The following is a 19,506-nucleotide window of genomic DNA, read 5'->3' as shown; positions in this document are numbered from 1 at the left end:
ACCAAAGGTTCATTTTGCGCCGGAGTTCTCCTTTAACTATTATAGTATTTCGCAGGGCAAAAACATGAACTTTAACTATTGGCTTTACTTCTTCAATCAGCTGTTACTTCAGCGTGAGGCCAGTAGCATATAGCATTAGCACCTCAGCTCCACCCAGGTCCCGCCTCTTTGCCCATTTTATTTTATCCGGGAGTGACGAGAGGTGACGCGCTGCCAAGATGGCGACGGCCGGCCCCGCCCACTTTAGGCTTCAAAAACGCTCTTCGGAAACCTACGGGTGACGTCACGGACACTACGTCCATATTTTTTTACAGTCTATGGTTATATCGTACAAATACTATGCGTGTTTGGAATGCAGCTGTTCATTTATAATTCCTGCATAATGAGCTGATCACGTGACTTGCCACTGTTTTGCCACCGCAGTTTTGAAAAATGCTATAAAAAGTGGCTGTGGTGAGATGCAGAGTGAAGGGGGAAGAGGGACCAACAACACAGCAACAGCTTCTGACAGTTTTATTTCATATTTATTGAGTTAAAAGCATCAAAGCTTCCCACAAGTGCATGCTGCAAATTACCATTACACACAACACAATATACACATGGTTTTGTAAGCTCATTGTAAATTACACAAATACATACATATCCTGTGACAGCTATAATTTAATGCACAGCGATTCGCTTTTGGTCTCTGCATCGAAAATATATATGAACACTGTTGCATCTTTGATAACTTTTGAGACTTATTTTGCAGCGTTTTTATAAGCCGTTTGATCAGTTAAAGGGCCGTAAAAACCGGTTACACTCACAGTGCGGATGAATCACATTTGTGTCGAAGACTCAGGATCTATTGAAGAGAACTTATGCGAAGCAGAAACTCTTACAAAGGAAAAACAAACACTTGTTTTTGATCCATTAATGCATCTCTAACTTACTCCAAGTAATCTCACTGTTTGAAGCGCCTGTCAGAGGAAATCAACGTGTGCTGTCATGAATAATTAAGCAAGGCGTCTTCTCATAGGATGAGGACAGGCAGTCTCATGAATAATTGAGACACTGAGGAGTCATCAATATACTATAGTACTAGGGGTGTAAATCGGACAGTTAATCACGATACGATACGATATCGATTCTCTCAGCCAGCGATACGATATTTGCCGATACCTCAAATTCTACGATTCGATTACGATTCGATTCGATTCAGGGCTTTTATCGATCGATTAATCGATATTTAGATATTATGTGCTAAGTGTACACAACCGGTTACGTTTATTAACTCACAATACATCCAAATATATATAACATGAATGTTTAATTAAACTCTTTGAAAATTGCACACCCTCTCCCAATTGGGACATTTACAAGTTAAAAAAAAACATGATAGCCTATATGAAAATGAACAAGAACGCACTTATCTGTTTTTGCAAATGAACTCTTCTGTTATATTAAAGTTCATTGAAAGGATGTATCTATATATATATATATATATATATATATATATATATATATATATATATATATTGTGTGGCAAAAGCAGATAACTCCACATTTCATGTTTCAGAGTTAAACAAAGCCAAGTATTTGCTATGATACATAATAAAACACTTGGTTAATCTTTGTAACGCTAATCTCCTCAGCTGATATAGACGCCTGTCAAACTTTGTTGTTGTGATTAACGTACACAAAATACAGAGCTGTTCACTCACCACTAAACGTGCTGTTTTAGAAAGATTCCGTGACAAAGCTTCAGCTTTTATTTTACTTTTATGCCCCGAATATCACGGGTTCATCAAGTTCGCTGAAATCCATCCTCGATCACTTTTAGTCAGCTTGACGAAACTCCTCTCAGCTAGCGCGTATTTTCAAAGTGACAAGCAGCCTTGTCACCTGACATGAATACTGCGCACTGATTTGCTAAAACAGACTTTTCGGGGCTTGTTGTTTCTGCTGTAAAACATGAACTCGCGATGATAGTGGAAAATACCGGCTTCTGTGACAAAGGGTTCAGTCAATCTTGTCAGGCGTCTATTTCAGCGGAGAAAAGTTACGTGAGGATGTGGAGTGTGTCAAAATAAAGGTACCGTATAATCGATATTTTATGTGTGGTATCGATGCATCGTATCGTTAGACGTTTGATCGATACATCGATCCATATCGATGTATTGTTACACCCCTATATAGTACACGAAGACGAATTTAAACCTGGAAGTTGAAAATAGTGCACAAAGGTTTAAAATGAACTAGTTTTCTCCTACAATCAAAACTGACGTATGGTAACATTTACTTATATGATGTTCAACACGCGTAACTCTGTTAAAATCTCAGAAAATTGGGTTTAGGGTTTTATGACCCTTTAAATGTCTCTGAATCCTCCACTAGCTGTTCTTTGGTGCATGCTACAGCACCCTTTACATCCGGCTTGTTTTTGGATCCCCTTGCCTGCTAATATGGGACTGCATGGTGTCTGAGACACCGATAACACACTTGATAGAGAAGAGAGGGACAAAGATGAAAACTGTGGTTTTGCGTGTGTGTGCACTCGCTGCAGGAACGGCGCGCTGTAATCTCAATGCGCCGTGAATTGTTTCCTGATGATGTGAGATTGTGATCTGTATAAATGCAGACCAAAGCTGATGTGTGCCTTCCGCCTCAAGGCTTTTCCTTGCGCTTGTCCTAACTGAACTCTTTACCCTCTCGATCAGGTGGCGGTGAAAATCATAGACAAGACTCAGCTCAATTCCTCCAGTCTTCAAAAGGTGAGTGTGACCCTTCCTCAAGGTTGATGAGGTCAGAATTTTACTGGTAAATTTGTTTTGTTTTTTAACTCTCCCACCCCTGTTAAGTTGTCTCTCTTCCTGTTGCCTTGTGACTTTCAAAACGCAAAGCCTTTTCTCTGTAGGGCCCATGGCAGATAATTATAGGAAATTAGGCTCAAATACTTCCTGAAGTAAAGGGTTGGTTGGCTTAGTTCGGTTGGGGGGTGGGGGGGTTCTTAACCACATCTTACTCATGTGCACAAGCTTGAAATATTTATGCTCTGTGAAGGACAAACACATCATCTGTTTGCAGCACATTGACATCTTCTGTCTCCTTTTTCAGCTATTTCGGGAAGTGAGGATCATGAAGGTCTTGAATCACCCAAATATCGGTGAGCTTAACTGACAGACAAATCGCCCTTAAGTCTCTCAGCTTGAGTCTCCAGTTTTCTGGTTTTGGCAGTACCCACTGTTTTTTCCCCCCTTTTTTGGGTTCATTAATCCTTGTCCAAATGTCAGTGTTTTTCTGTGCAACTGGATTTGGTGAGCGTAAAACCTCTTGGGAATAACCCAAATCAAAATGATTTTTAGTCTTCATTCAGAATGCTGAATATTGCAAATAAAGCAAAACAAATTGTGTATGTGAGTTGAACCTTTCTTACATTCCTTTTTTCCCTCTTCTGTCCTCATGTAGTGAAGTTATTTGAAGTAATTGAGACCGAGAAGACTCTCTACCTGGTGATGGAATATGCCAGCGGAGGTCAGAGCTCTCCCGAACCCATTTTAACCTCTTTTTTTTTTTTAACCCTTTTACATCCCGTACTGTTTTTTTTCTCTCGTATGCACTATGAATGTTCAACTGTTATGTAAATGCCTCTAGTTACTGTAGACAGGATTTGGCTCTCAGTCTATAGTTCTGATCACTGTCCCCATTAAATACCAAAATTTACCAGGGTACTATATCTTCATTCTTCAAATTTCAGAGCCTGCCCCGTATTAAACAGCGCTGCTGTTCAGCACAGTTCAGTGATTTAGGCAGTGTGACTTGAAGTGTAAAAATTAATGCATCTATGCGTGAGATTCTTTAAAAACCTTCTGTAATGGATCTAAATCAAATCTAACTGGGATGTTAACAAAATGTAAGTAATTTGCACTTTCTATGGAACAGTTTAAGTATGAAATATATATATATATATATATATATATATATATATATATATATATTTATTAGGGATGCACCGATCCACATTTTTTCACTTCCGATCCGATCCCGATACCTGAATTTGGATATCGGCCGATACCGATACTTTTCCGATACCAGAGCTGTGTTTGCTTTAATATTATTATTATCATTATTGTTGATTTTATATGATGCTGAAATAAACTCCTCTCTACAGGCAAGTATGATATGTACGTATGTATGCATGTCAATATATATATATATATATATATATATATATATATATATATATATATATTAAACAATAGATAAACAAAAGATAGACAATTAAACAAAGATACACATTATACAGGCCTACACAGTGCTTTAATTTCAGGAAGGTCTACTAACATTATTCAGGTATGGTCTAAAAATAATTATAATAAAGTAATCAAAAGTAAAATAGCACTGCAAAGTTTATCATAGATAGATTTATGCTTATTAAAGCTAAAGTTATTCATTCAAGAGCTGTGAGTGATTTTCTCTTTGCCTTTTGTTGTTTGATTCTCAGTAATGGAGCAATCGTCAGCATGTTTATTAGACTGCTTCCCCTTTAAGAACGAGTGCACCATATTTTCTCCCAACTATTTCCATAACTACGTCCATTTTAGACAAACTGTTTAAGTGAATCTCCAAGCCGGTCATTTTGACATTTTTGTGTAGGCTACATTTGATCGTTTAGACGTGCATATGAAGCCCAAAGTATAATGTGCTTGTCTCGTTGCGGTCTGTTTCGGAGCGCGCGACGCGGGAACAGCTTCTCTTGCGCAGATTTTTGTGCTTTTAATAGCTTTTTTTATTATTAAAAGCGTCCCGCAATTTAGCAACAGTAGAGACTGCATTTTACAACAATCACCGATCATGCTGATGGGCTGTCGTGTTGTGCGCGCTGTGGCACCGCGTGAGAGATCTCTCTCTTTCTCTTCTGGACTGCGAATAGCAAACATGCATCACAGACAAATGGTTTAATTAATACGGCTTTGCAAACATTGCAATTTTGCTGTCTTGCTCTGCTGTGGTGTTTCCAGTGTGAAGTATTTCCACCATAGGATTTCCACACAACATGTTGGCAGCTCAACGCTATCCTGCTAGCTGGCTGCAAACTGCGGAATGGATTTCCTGAGGTGGGGTCTCTGTGTCTCATTGAGCCGCACCTCCGTTCAGGATATCCATTCCACAGTTTGCAGCCAGCTAGCAGACTAGCCGGCGGGCCGCGGGAATCACTTTTGGAGTCGTTTCAGCAGACTACGTTAAAGCGCAGACATGGCTCATGGATATCGGATATATCCGCAGGTTGGATCGGGAAAATCCGATACGTGAATTACGCTGGTATCGGTCCCGATACCGATACTGGATCGGATCGGCCCCATCCCTAATTTTTATTTATTTTTTTACATACATTAAGATCATCAGACGACAGCTGCAAAAACATCCCACTGCAGACACAACATTCCTTAGGAAACACTGGAACCCACATATGTAACTTTGTATGTCATGCAAACAAATTTTAGACCCCTATATGTCATGAATTATCAATGTTGAATTAATGACGGCTCTAGTTTAATTTAATCAGCCACCTATTTGTTTCCCAAGGTATCGATTTATAGTAAAGTACCAGCGGCTGTAAACGCACAAAAGCCAGACCCTAGCTTAGCTTCCCAATTTGTGAATCTGTTTTTTTTCTAAACGTGACTGTTGTTACTCTTCTTGGTTTGCAGGTGAGGTGTTTGATTACCTAGTAGCCCACGGCAGAATGAAAGAGAAAGAGGCCCGAGCCAAATTTAGACAGGTGAGAGGCTGCGCATGTTTAAAAAAAAAAAAATAATCACTCACTTGTGCATATTTGATGTCGCTGTTGCATGAATACAAACCACCATAAGAGCTGTAAACACATCAGTGGTGTTTGGGTTTGTCTGAATTTAAATAATCATTTTCAAAAAAAAAATATTTAACACCGCTCACTTGATGGTATGGTTGGTCCTATCACGAGTAGACAGTCTTCAGTATTGTTCTTTAAAATCATCAAACAAATGGTTTTAGCAGTCAGTTTGTGTATAAGCTATTGTTTGATTTAAGTACCTATTTGTGTGTGTGTGTGTGTGTGTGTGTGTGTGTGCGGGCAGATTGTGTCAGCAGTGCAGTACTGTCACCAGAAGTGCATTGTCCACAGAGACCTCAAGGTACACAAGATACATTTTCACACTCTATTTTATGTCTTTACCTCTGTAGTCTTTATACTGATGCAAGTTGGTTTCATCTCTAAATACATAATCGCTAAAGATCCTCCCTTGCTTACAGGCAGAAAACCTGCTCCTGGATGCAGACATGAATATAAAAATTGCAGATTTTGGCTTTAGTAACGAGTTCACACTGGGAAACAAGCTGGATACTTTTTGTGGCAGCCCTCCATATGCTGCACCCGAGCTCTTTCAGGGGAAGAAGTACGACGGGCCTGAGGTGGATGTCTGGAGTCTTGGGGTCATACTGTATACACTGGTCAGTGGCTCTTTGCCGTTCGATGGACAGAACCTAAAGGTGAGCACAGAGAAATGGGAGTAAAGGTCAACAGCTTTGCATTATATTCTGAATATTTGTGTTCTGGTGTTCTTAGGAGCTGCGAGAACGCGTTTTGAGGGGCAAGTACAGGATTCCCTTCTATATGTCGACCGACTGTGAGAACTTACTGAAGAAATTCCTCATACTCAACCCAACCAAGAGAGGGAGCCTTGAGGTTTGTACAGGCGTAAATACTTATACAATCTTGTGTCTTAACTTTTAACTATTGGTGTAGAGTCCGGTCTACTAGGGCTGTCACTTTTGTGAAAAAATCCTGATTGATTTTTGAGACATAAATGATAATTGAATCGATTGTAAAATCGATTTTCCATGTCTAAAGACGTTTCCATTTTCAACGCCAAATATAGGCAAATCCACGGACAACTAACAGGCGTTAGGACGAGCGTAAAGAGTGCGCTTGAGACGCGCACAAGTCAGCAATATTTCTTATGATTTATTGGCATGAAGTTTCGTGCACAATGACAAACAGGAGTGCAAGATTCTCGAAAAACAATTAGCAGAGTGGACTGCCATAACATCAATGAAAAACATTACTGCAGGCTTCGACATGGCTGTGTTTACGGTTAGAAATTTACAAATTTCGCCTACGTAGGCAATTGTAGGCCGATCTGTATCTGTATGCATGAGACTGTCTGAATACCGGCAGAATTCACATTTTTGTTGTAAAAATTATGCAGAAGTATAGTATAGTTTGTATGTGTGTTTGTCAGAGCCTGCAGTTGCTGTGTGACGCGCGTTCGCTGCGGGCGTGTCGTGACGAGCTGGACGCGCTCCGAGAGAAGGCCGTTAAAATCGATTCCCTATTTTCGTTTTCGATACTTGTGTTGGTTGGTCCGAACGATTGTGCAATCGGTTTTCGAACGTAAAGTGACAGCCCTACGGTCTACGTTGCAGCTTATTCTGAGCAAGAATATATTTGTGTTTCTTAGGGATTGATTTTTTATTAAAACAGATTTTGTATAGGTTTTTATTGTTTTACCCTTGCCCTAGACTTTCAATCTTAAAATATGAAAGTCTATCAAAAATGAATTACTTTGTTTAAAACTAATAAACAAAACAAAATGTAAAATAATAAACCATTACCAAATGAATAAACCAAATGAGACATGACAAAGAAAAGTTCTTGAACAGAATATTTTAATATTATGCATAATTTCCGATCAGATTGTAACTTTGTCCATATGCGAAAACATTGTGAAAATAATTTATAAAAATAATAAATAAAAAAATAAATAAAAAAGTGCACATTGTATATACATAAAATACCGTTTATGAATGAGCCTTTTAAATATAGTATGTAAGATTAAATACCTATGAACCTCTCAAACTGTGGTAAATCCAGTTGTTCTTGTGCGGCTACCTGGTAAAAACACAATGGACTGATTTAAACCTTGATTCCTGGAAATTTCATAAAAGCCAGCCGATCAGGTCTGGTGATTTTTAGCCAGCTTTTGCTATTTTTGTGTGCATAATGCATCAGATATATGCATACATATGTTTTTGATGGAGTGATTCAGCGTTTCAGCACTGTGGGGTGTGATTTTGAAGTGCTGCCCTCAGTTGACTATCTGTGCATCCCCTTGATAAAAGCCAACTCTTTTTGCATTACGTTACTCCCCACCTAATATGATGTCTTCACTTTTGTACCCTTTCTTTCTGCTTGCACTCAGCAGCAGATCATGAAGGACCGATGGATGAACGTGGGCCATGAGGATGAAGAGATGAAGCCCTACATTGAACCCCAACCTGACTACAAGGACCCTAAGAGGACAGGTCAGGACTCCATCAGTGCAGCGGGTTGGAAGAGAGGTGGGGCAGACGTGGCCCGGGGCTTTGGTGGTGGGTGGGATTTGAGACAGAGATGGGTTATGATTGGGTAATAAATCTTGGTGATGGGACTGGATCTAAATTTCTTACAGCAGCTCATCTGAGCATCTTTATTTGTGAGTTAAAGCAATGATTGATGATTTTCCTGCTTTCTAACGCTTTCAAATTTCCTGTTTTCTCGTCTCTTTATGGTTTGTGTTTGAAAATGGTTTGCATGATTATTGTTTATTTTGATAGAATTTTTTTTTAAATCAATACATTTAGTTGTTTTACTTGTAATATACTTATACAATTTGGTATTAACAAATATTCACCATTTGTACTGCAGACATAAATGATACCCTAAATTATATTGCATTTCTAAGCAGTCATACTTTTTTGAATAGTGGATTGCATTTTTGAAGGAATCTCAGCCATATATAGTGACCAGAATATTGGGACATAGGTGATGGGCTCTTATGGCTTTCATCCAGTAATAAATCACCCACCCAAACATCCAATACAACTCAGAATGCACATCATGACAAGAAGTTATGCTTCAGGAAAAATATATATAAAACTAACTCAGCATGTTGTGAAACTTGTAAGCTGTTTTTTCCTACTTATTTAACCCTTTGGTCTGTGTCCTTAGATATTATGCTACGAATGGGATACTCTTTAGAGGAGATACAAGACTCCCTTATCAACCAAAAATACAATGATGTCATGGCAACTTACTTATTACTGGACTATAGGAACTCAGAGGTATGTTACTCTAAATATCTTATGTATGTTTTACATGTAATTTGTAGGGTGGCAATTTATACAGATTTGAAGCGATGAGCACATAAATGTTAAATGCTTGTTATCTTGATACCCTTTTTTTATCTCTCCCTCCTAGCTGGATGAACTATCAATAAAGCACCGCCTAAGCACTGACCTCACAAACAACGCCTATTCACCTTCTCAGAAGGGACAACGCAGCACCTCCAATCAGAAGTCCCGCAGATCCACAGACCAAAGTAAGCATCATTCCGCTGGTCATTAGCTACAATAAACATTGGCTCTCTTGGTTTGTAGATCTCAAACATTTTCTTTTTCTACCACAGGCTCCTCTGTTTCCACCAAGCGACCTCAGGGCGACAGTAAGCACATCGCCAGTTCAAGCAGCTCCAGTAAAGTCCCTCCCAGCCCGCTGATCTCCGGAGACCATAAGAAAACTCCTACCCCTTCCACTGTAAGTACAGAGCCCCCTGAGGAGTGATAGGCAACCGGGTTGTGAGGTCACGTCACTGATTTCTGTCTGCTCTCCTTGTGCCGTATAGAACAGCATCCTATCCTCAGGCACCAGTCGCAGCAGGAACTCTCCAATCACTGAGCGAGCCACTCTGGGTGTACAGAACGGCAAGGACAGGTACTGCCACATTCCTCTTTATGCACAGTCTTCCTTTCCAGCCACGGATCACGTGGAAGAGCCTATCAAACTCATTTCTGCAAAGTGGACTGGTGTTAAAAGTAGTGTATGCGCGTATGTGTATATTTAGATTTGGAAAGCTTCTCTGCTCTCGACTCATTCTATCAGGCTGTTGCCCTGCCAGCATGGGAAACATAATCCTGTTATGCACACACATACATTCACACATTGACAATTGCACACATTTGAGCGCTGCACGAAGCTGAAATCTGTTCAGCTAGATTTGCGACGCCTTCGGAAACTTAGAATTAGTCCAAAGATTAAAAGAGTAATTATTAAAACGGCTTGACAGCTTGGGTTCCTTTTTAATACAATAAAATAATATTCCAGGTTATTTTTAACTTAATGTCTATTAACGGCATGCTAGTGATTAGCACAAGCAATAAGTTTGACTCGTCATTCAGGGAAACTCTTAAAGCTATACACTTAAAATTAATCAATGCATAAATTATCTCAATAATAAGTGTATAACCATAACTCATATGTTAATAGGTTTGTGGCCACTATGATTTTTTTTTATATATATTATTAAAGGTCTAGTTCACCCAAAAATGAAAATTATGTCATTAATGACTCACCCTCATGTCGTTCCAAGCCCGTAAGACGTCCGTTCATCTTCGGAACACAGTTTAAGATATTTTAGATTTAGTCCGAGAGCTTTCTGTCCCTCCATTGAAAATGTATGTACGGTATACTGTCCTTGTCCAGAAAGGAAATACAGACATCATCAAAGTAGTCCATGTGACATCAGTGGGTTAGTTAGAATGTTTTGAAGCATCAAAAATACATTTTGGTCCAAAAATAACAAAAACTACGACTTTATTCAGCATTATATAGTCTTCCGGTTCTGTTGTCAATCCGCGTTCACGAGTCCGCAGTGACGCAAGACGCTGCTGTTATCTGGTGTGTCCGTGTATTCAGGTTAAAATAAATATGCCTGGGCAAAAAAATGCAAGTCTTCCTGTGTCGAAATCCTTAGACATGTTTGTGAAGATTGTTTTGTTTACAGCGTGCGTCTCCCTCAGACTGTAAACGAAGCTCGGGCGCACCAGACACACGTCAGCAGCGTCTTACGTCATCAGCGTCACTGAACGCGGATCCACAACAGAAACGGAAGACAATACAATGCTGAATAAAGTCGTAGTTTTTGTTATTTTTGGACCAAAATGTATTTTTGATGCTTTAAAACATTCTAACTAACCCACTGATGTCACATGGACTACTTTGATGTCTTTATTTCCTTTCTGGACAAGGACAGTATACCGTACATACATTTTCAATGGAGGGACAGAAAGCTCTCGGACTAAATCTAAAATATCTTAAACTGTGTTCCGAAGATGAACGGAGGTCTTACGGGCTTGGAACGACATGAGGGTGAGTCATATACACTAAAACATTGTTAATATTGTGAAATATTATCAGTTTAAAATGACCTACTTTCTGCAATTTATTCAAGTTATGGCAAAGCTGAATTTTCAGCATCACTACTCCAGTCTTAAATGTTACACGATCCTTCAGAAATCATTCTAATATGCTGATTTGTTTCACAAGAAACGTTTACTAAAATTTAAAACAGTTGTGCTGGTTAATACGTGTAGAAACCTTGATGCATTTTTCTTTAGGTTTCGTTGGATAGAATTTTTTTTATTTATATTATAAATGTCTTTACTGATGCTTGATCAATTTATAAATAAATTATTGATATTACTTTTTTTCTTTTTTTTATCTTACTGACCCCAAGCTTAAACTGTAGTATGTTAGCATAAGACTGGTGTCTTAGAAGAATCTCTTACAGACCCTGCTTGTCTAAAGTTACATCCTTATATCTTTCAATCCATAATATGACCAACTAAACAGTAAATCTGGTTACTTTCTCTCAGTAAACACGCAAGTTTTGCTCCTCCCACTGGAATTATGTTGATAACTAGATTTCCATCCACCTAGAAAAATGATTTGGATAACTGTACAGTTCAAGCAGACAATGTAAGTGCTTTTTACAGAAATATAAGCTGCACATCCTCTTAAACCCTCTGGGCAGCATGCCAACTATTGTAACTCCATTAGTTAATTTTTTACACACTCAGACCCAAGTGAGAATTGTTGTCTGTGGTAATCAACAGAGTGCCACAGATGCTGTCGATAAAGCCTATGTTGTAAACCACCACTCTCTAATGGTTCCCATAAATATCTACTGTGGTGGATTCCAGCAGTCAGAGCACTGCAGACTAGAGATGTATTTTACCAAATTGATACTGAAATTAAAAAAGTCTGATCTGTTTCATTATTGTATCGAGACATGCTGCTTATTATGTTCATATTTAGCAGATTGAAAAGAGAAAACTACTTATTACTCAGAATTTATTGACTACATACTTTGAATTTGACTACCTACTTGGAATTTATTGACAGCTTGTGTACAGAATTACAATTGAATTTATGTTAATGTCACGGTTCCCACAGTCATGTAAAACCCAGAAATACTGAGACATTTTTTAATTGATGTTTACATTCCAGTAATGGAGTAGAATAGAGAAAGAAATCATTAAATTTATTGAAAATTCGTAGAAATATATTTTTTTAATTTATGTTTTGCTCTGCTCTAAAATATTACATTGCCTAGTTTGAGTACATTGCAACGCATTGGTACGTCGACCTACTGAATTTCACTGCAAATACTGAGACACACTGGCGTATTACCACTGATTGGTATGTAGTCAATCTCATCCCTTAATCTGGAATTAGTGATTTTTGCCTGACCCAAATAATCAGGTTACCGAGAGAAGAGATGTGAGAAACCGAAAACAGCAGCCTTGTTATATGGATGTTTAATTTAGCTTGAGGTGACAAGCGGCAGCACAGTCAAGAATGCTGACGCCGAAAGTTTTATATGTGTGCGCAAGGTCAGTTGCAGAGAAGCAAATAAAAATACGTAAATTGAGTTTATGTGAGTAGCTTTTAAAAGCACATCATGCCCCATGAGGCTTATTCTGTCAGACGCTTCTGATCATCATCACTGCATCTCATTTCAAATTCCCACTCGATGAACAGAGACAGAGCGAGCTTTCCACTGATAATGCAAGTTTGATCCAACTTTGACTAGCTTTGATCTGTATAGATCTAAAAATAGAATAAAACAGAGCCCAAACCTGCATTATCGTAACGCAGTGTTGTATTTTTATCTCCTGGTGTGTGTGTGCTTTTGTCTAATTCCATCACTTTCTCAACCCTCATCCCATCTTTGCTGAATCTGCTTTATAACCTCACCCATACCTCCCTCCACTCTGTACGTGGGGATGTTCGTACGTGGGGGCTGTTATTCATCTTTCCCCCAGCCTGAACACTCCAGGGTCCCGCACCTCCACCGCCTCAGCGGCCGCGGTGCTCGCCGCCTCATCCCGCACCCGCCACCACAAGTCCTTGTCCACCTCCGCCCACCCCAGCCCCCCAGACCTCCATGCACATCGCCCCAGGCAAGTGGCAGCCAAACTCCAAACTATTCCGAAGGGGGATTCGACATCAAGACCTAGTGACGAGTAAAGTCGTATGATTTCTTTTTTTTTTCTTTTTTTTTGAGTTTTGGAATACATGAGATCCGCAGACTGAATTCGTCAAGCAAAGAGATGGGAAGCCCCTGAACATTTTTATTAAACCCTGTCTACTTTTCTCTCACTCGTTGTCCACAATAATAAAACCGTCTCACTCGCCATCCCACTTTCCCCTCCATCTAAACACACGTTGTCCACGTCACATACTTGCCAGCTCATTCCTTTCTAACCCATAATTCACATGCATGCTTTAACTAGATGTCTGTCTTTTCATGCAAGATCCTCCTTCACTTATGCATGTAATGCATGTATTATTGTCGCATTGCTTGGTGTCTTTAGGTCTGCTGGCCCATCCTTCTCCACCCCTTCTTTTCTGCAGATAAACTAGACAGTGCACTAATATCCTCTAAAACCTGTCTCACTGCATGTTCCATTTTGGAACGGTCACAGACAGTTGTATGCATGCTAAAAGGGTTTTGTTTTCCTCCGTAAAGAGTTTTTTGTTGTTGTTTGAGTTTTGTTATTTGTTGGTAATAGCTGCATAACTCTTAAGGGTGATGTGTGTAATTTTTTTTTCTGTGTTAAAATACTTGTTCCCAGTTTAATGTGGATAGACTAAGTTGAGCATTTGTAGATTTTCCTTGAAAATTTTAAATACCGTTGTACTCTGAACACATGGGATTTATTGATATAAAAATTCTGTTCAATACCGATAAGAACTATCATTGAATACCTTTGAAAAATACAGTAGAACAGTAATATTGTGAATATTATTACAATTTAAAATAACTGTTTTCTGTTTTAATATTTTAAAATGTAATTTATTCTTGTGTTGGCAAAGCTGAATTTTCAGCATCATTACTCCAGTCTTCAGTATCACATGATCCTTCAGAAATCATTCTAATATGCTGATTTGCTACTCAAGAAAACTTATCACAGTTGAAAACAAATGTTTTTGTAGAATTCTTTTTTTATTGTAATTGTAATTCAAGATTATTTGAATACAAAGTTCAAAAGAGCAGCAACGTTTTGAAATGGAAATCTTTTAAAACATCATAAATGTCTTTAGTCACTTTTGATAAATTAATGCATAAATAAGTTTTTATTAATTAAAAAATATATATTATTGACCCCAAACTTTAATCTGTTGTGATGTATGATGCTACAAGTACATTTTTTAATCACAGCATTGTAACACTATGAAAAAGGTATTCATTTGAAATTTTCTGAAGATTACATTTAACTGTTATTAAATTCTAATTGTTTACTTTAAGTTAAAGTTAAACTTTAAGGGAGCATTGGATTACTATATAATCTAAATGTAAAAATAGGTCAAATGTACTGCAGTTAAATATATTGTATTGGCTGATATTGTGTATAATATTGACCAATATATGATATAGTGATGCAGAGGTTACACACTTTACCTTTAACTATTACCTATTGTATGGTTTTGTAAAATAAAAAACCCCAATGTGGTACTCGTGTGATTTAAGCCTTTGGATTGTCACATGTCTGGACATGGTAGAGAAAGGGCTGATGGTGGAATTATACTTTGCTTTCACACGCATGTGCATGCTTGGATTTTATTCCATCACATTTTAAAATCAATCTCAAATTAGATGTTGGTTCATTTCCACAAGGATAATTTGTCTGTCATCAGTGCATTGGCAGCAAGAGCTACAGTTGTTCGCATAATGAAATGGCCTGTTCGTTCTTTTAGTGCCTGATTATTGAAGCTGCATGTTGAAAACAAGTGGCTTAAATTTACTGTTAACCTTAACGTGTTTTAATGGATGCTAAAATGGAGTTGAATAAAGTATTAACCGATTCTCTTTTCACCTTTGCAAACTTCTTTGTAAAAAAAACAGCACAGCCAACCAGAGAGCACCAGTTGTGTCCCCCTCAGCTCAGAACATTTCCTCAATGGCTGACCGTACCAACTTCCCCAGAGGGGTGACTAGCAGAAGCACTTTCCACGCTGGCCAGCAAAGAGCCACACGAGACCAGCAAGCCTCAGCGTACAACGACCCCTCTGCCTCCCCCTCCCTTTCCCATGGCAACAGCCAGGTGCGCCGTCCCGGGACGGGTATCTTCAGCAAGTTTACTTCCAAATTTGTACGCAGGTGAGTTTATGATCGGTCCACATGACGACACTGTTACTTGCAATTGCGAAATATTGAGTTGAGTAATACACATGCACACATTCTCATTACTCTCACCAGTGCTCCCCTCTTTCAGGACGAAATGGTTTGGACTGGCACTGTTTTTTATCGCTATGATCATGAACTCTGAAACAAAGGGCTGCTGGAGCAGAGATGGTTTTAAGTGTGAGAGATGCTAACTGATGGTTAACTAACATTAAATCCAGGGTTCCCACAGTCAGGGAATACCTAGAAATATCAGGGAGTGATTTCCATGCCTAGAAAAGTCATGGAGATTCACTACATCTTATTCTGTTTTTGTAGTTATGCTAATTTAATCGCTTAAACAATCTATAATTTAAAAAAAAAATCTTTATCCGGTAATCAGAAATGATTTGGAAAGTCCTCGAAATACATTGGCCAAAATGTGTGGGAACCCTGCAAACCTGACCCTGATCTAACATCCATCATTCATGCAATGCATTTACAATTCACAGTTTCTTCAGCGATCCTAAATGGACCTGTTGAAACTTAATAAATTGCAATTCCCATTCTTTAATCTGACTTTAAACACCGGTGCCCTTTTTAGTGCCCCCCAGCTAACACTAAAGCTCAGAAGAACCTTTCATTGGTTTCATAAAGAAGTCTTTTTAAAAACTTTTCATCTATCAGCCAAACAGGAAGTATTTAATTGAGCTTTTTCAATGGTTCATGCACATGTGAGAAACACTTTATTTTCCCTTTTTTCTCTAATTTTTTTTGTAGAAATCTCTCATTCAGATTTCCCCGAAGGTAGGCAATAACACTACCCTTGTGTTTTAAGACGATGTCTTTTTCCTGTGCTCTATATTCCTTCTGTGATGTCTTGTCAACATTTATTATTGTTCCATATGCATATCTTTTCATATTATATTTTTTACTAATGCTCTGCGTTCATTGCCTGACTCACTCCTCCGCCAGCCCTCTTTTCTTCCTCGTCTTACCTCGGTGAATAACACATCCCTCTTTTATTTGCATTACATCCCGTTCCTCTCTCATATGAACTCATGGAGTCCGGTCATGTACCATTGTTCCGCAGATCTTGTGAATGGTCTTCCTGTGCCCTTGTCTGTACTGTCATCATGCAACATGGCTACACTCCTACAATGCAGTTAAATGACAGTGTGATACGCTCTCCAAGTTTGCCAGGTGTTTGTAGATTTTCTGATTAGACCATTGGACGAGGACTGAACTTGATAAAACCCTTAACTAAATGATTTTGATGCTCAGCTCAGTTAATGGTTCTTGCACATCTACTTAAAATACTCAAATGTACAGCTACATCTACAGTGCCTAGGTAAAACAAATTGTAAGCTTGCAGTCTAAATTTAATGTGATGAAAGAGAAAGACAGGGTGCTGCTATAAATAGACAAAACACATCTTTCTATTGCAATGTCCACAACAAACATACAGCGTGACATTTGTAGTCTGATTTATGAACAAATGACTCATGGACTGATCCATTTGAATGAATATGTCAAATACTGATGCATTAAAATAGACTCGGGTGTTCTTGACTTAGTGAAAAGCAAGTTGTTTTGTCGTGTTCAACTCAAAATGAACAGAGAACTGTTATTTAAATGGGTTGCTTGAACTCTAGCTTGCTCACCCTCATGTCGTACTGAAGTTCATCTTCAAAACACAAATGAAGATATTTTTAATGAAGCTTGACAGATTTCAATTGAGCAATTTAGTCCAAATCTTCTAAAGAGACACGTTTGTGTTATATGATGAACTGATTTAATTTAGACTTTTATTCATATATTGATCATTGACATTGTTCAATACGCGTACATGGAGAATGAGTATGGTAAAGGGAAGCTCAAATGTGCTTGCTGCACAAGAACAGACCCTGTCGCTTCTTCAGAAGCTCAAATATGCTTGACTTTCGAGAACAAACCTCATTGGTTCTTGTGCGTTAAGCAAATACTTTTGAGCTTTACCATATTTTATGTGCATTGATCAGTGTTTAAATATGAATAAAAGCCTAAATCAAATCTCTTCATATAAAATAGTCTTGATTAAGACGTGCATTTAAACCGTTTGATTTACATGGATTAGTTTTTACGTTCACTTTATGAACCTTAAGTTTTGGTTGCATGGACTTTCAGTGGACATTCTCAGGTTTAGTAAAAAATATCTTCTTTGGTGTTTTAAAGATTCTTGTGTGTTTGGAAGAACTTGAGGGCGAGTAGATTACTTATTTTTGGGTGAACTATCCTTTTAAGTGTTGTGAGATTTGAATCAGTGTAGTATCTGAATTGTTTAAATCAAAAAGTGTTTCAAAAACCTAGTGTCGTTATAAATGGTTCCTTCATAAAGACACAATATGTACGATTTTTGGATTAAAATATCCCAAAACCACTAGAACAATGTTATGTATTTTGACTTGTGTACGTACTTTATCCCAAATGTTTCCAACAATGTTGAAATCCAAAGAAATCAGCAATTTTAACCAGTTTAACGGCCCGTGTCATTGCGTCGCCTGTCAATGACGTCATATCCGTGTTACCCTCGATTTCCGGTTTTACTTCCATAGAAACCATGGAAACACCAAAGACGCTTTAATATATTGTGTTTTACTAGAGCACCTGTTTGGATAACACTACTATGTCAAGTGGCTAACATGGCGTAATCAGAAAAAGCTTTATTTGTAGTAACAGTAATACAGCATTTTCTCTGCCATGCAATATCTTTTAAAATGAACTGCATACCATTTAGCAACTCAAGTCATCCAGCTTTTAATTAATATTATATTTTAATATCGATCTGGCTTACTGCAGTGTCTCATACCAGCCACCAAGCTAATGCAGAGAGTAACGTTAACAACTTTCAACACATTCAAATGTATTTTAGTATGATAGTTTTGACCACGTAAAACAGCGCTGCGTTACCCCACAATTTTAATTCGTCAAATAAAGTGACCTGTATGAATAGTAATTCAGCACTTACAGCTGTTTTAGTAGAATGAAATAAAATGATGTGAATTTTAGTGATTACACGTAACAGTAACAAAGTTCAAGTTCAGGGAAGAAGTGAAAATTAAACCACAAAGCAAAAGGAGCGACAATGGCATATTAGCACGATAAAAAAACAGCGAAGTAAAATGTCCCAGGCTCTCAGCCCTGCCCGGCTTCATACCACTGTAACGTTAATAAAACTTTAATACATACATCAGTCCTCCTATGAACATGATTTCTGCCCGAGTTATGTCGGATTGCTTTCCATCGGCTGTGGAGGTGAGGATGACAACTCCCATGATTCCACGCTCATTCATGACGTCATCAAGCTATGGCTTTGTTGTTGTTTTGAAAAAGCGACCTCTAGCGGAGAAACTTACATACTGTGTCTTTAATAATACTTTTATTATTGTATTAATAAAGTGTTGTTGTTAAAGGTATAATGCGATTATTACAATGCTTAGGTAAGTGGACCAAGAATTGTTCAATTCCTTTTTCTTATCCATTTTGTAGACCCCTCAGACAGATGTGAAATATTAGAAGTACTAGGCACCAAATTCTTTTTGATTTATATTCTGTTGATGGGAACTAAACACTCACCCAAAGCTTGACATTTGATTTTGAATAGGTTGGGTAAGTTCATGGTTTGCAGAGACCCTGGTAGGGTAAATGGAGGATGACAGTCGTGTTTTCATGGTGAGGGTTGTATAGGGTGACTCCTGCTTCTCTCCTCTTACGGTCTACTGCTTATTCTTATATGGCTGCACTAAAACAGACGTGCTGCTTTTGTCCCTTCGTTCTCGTGCTGTGCTGTTTTGGAGGTGGCTGGTCTCCCCGTCCGACTTTATCTTTCAACACACACCTCCCTAAAGTCACTTGTTCAGCTGTACGAAATGCACACGAGTAGACAAAATTATTGGGCTATGATTTACATAAAATGTTAGCCACAGATACTAATTTTTACAGCTCATTTTTGACAGACAAGCTT

At 38.3% G+C, this 19,506-nt stretch overlaps 1 protein-coding gene and 1 long non-coding RNA gene across 4 annotated transcripts in view; both read left to right on the top strand.

Annotated features, from left to right (window-relative positions):
• Nucleotides 1-19,506, top strand: part of mark2a (MAP/microtubule affinity-regulating kinase 2a) — a 49,371-nt gene that overhangs the window by 24,805 nt on the left and 5,060 nt on the right. For 2 of the 3 annotated variants that reach the window (XM_056261971.1, XM_056261970.1), the window contains exons 3-17: nt 2,700-2,753; nt 3,097-3,145; nt 3,448-3,513; nt 5,691-5,761; nt 6,096-6,152; nt 6,271-6,507; nt 6,584-6,703; nt 8,220-8,322; nt 9,008-9,120; nt 9,257-9,377; nt 9,465-9,592; nt 9,681-9,769; nt 13,162-13,299; nt 15,246-15,500; nt 16,284-16,310. In XM_056261971.1, coding sequence (XP_056117946.1) covers nt 2,700-2,753; nt 3,097-3,145; nt 3,448-3,513; nt 5,691-5,761; nt 6,096-6,152; nt 6,271-6,507; nt 6,584-6,703; nt 8,220-8,322; nt 9,008-9,120; nt 9,257-9,377; nt 9,465-9,592; nt 9,681-9,769; nt 13,162-13,299; nt 15,246-15,500; nt 16,284-16,310 — 1,628 coding nt within the window. Of the gene's footprint in view, nt 1-2,699; nt 2,754-3,096; nt 3,146-3,447; nt 3,514-5,690; nt 5,762-6,095; nt 6,153-6,270; nt 6,508-6,583; nt 6,704-8,219; nt 8,359-9,007; nt 9,121-9,256; nt 9,378-9,464; nt 9,593-9,680; nt 9,770-13,161; nt 13,300-15,245; nt 15,501-16,283; nt 16,311-19,506 lie in introns of all 3 variants that reach the window. The other variant, XM_056261969.1, reaches the window with a different exon arrangement.
• LOC130095279 (uncharacterized) lies at nt 17,876-19,373 on the top strand. Its single transcript, XR_008808077.1, has 2 exons — nt 17,876-17,951; nt 18,587-19,373. It is a non-coding gene; the product is annotated as an uncharacterized LOC130095279 (long non-coding RNA).

Source organism: Rhinichthys klamathensis, unplaced genomic scaffold (genome assembly GCF_029890125.1).
Source record: "Rhinichthys klamathensis goyatoka isolate OS25496 unplaced genomic scaffold, OSU_Roscu_1.1 h1tg000191l_1, whole genome shotgun sequence".
In the NCBI taxonomy this organism is placed as follows: domain Eukaryota; kingdom Metazoa; phylum Chordata; class Actinopteri; order Cypriniformes; family Leuciscidae; genus Rhinichthys; species Rhinichthys klamathensis.
This window is presented reverse-complemented; position numbering and strand designations above follow the sequence as displayed.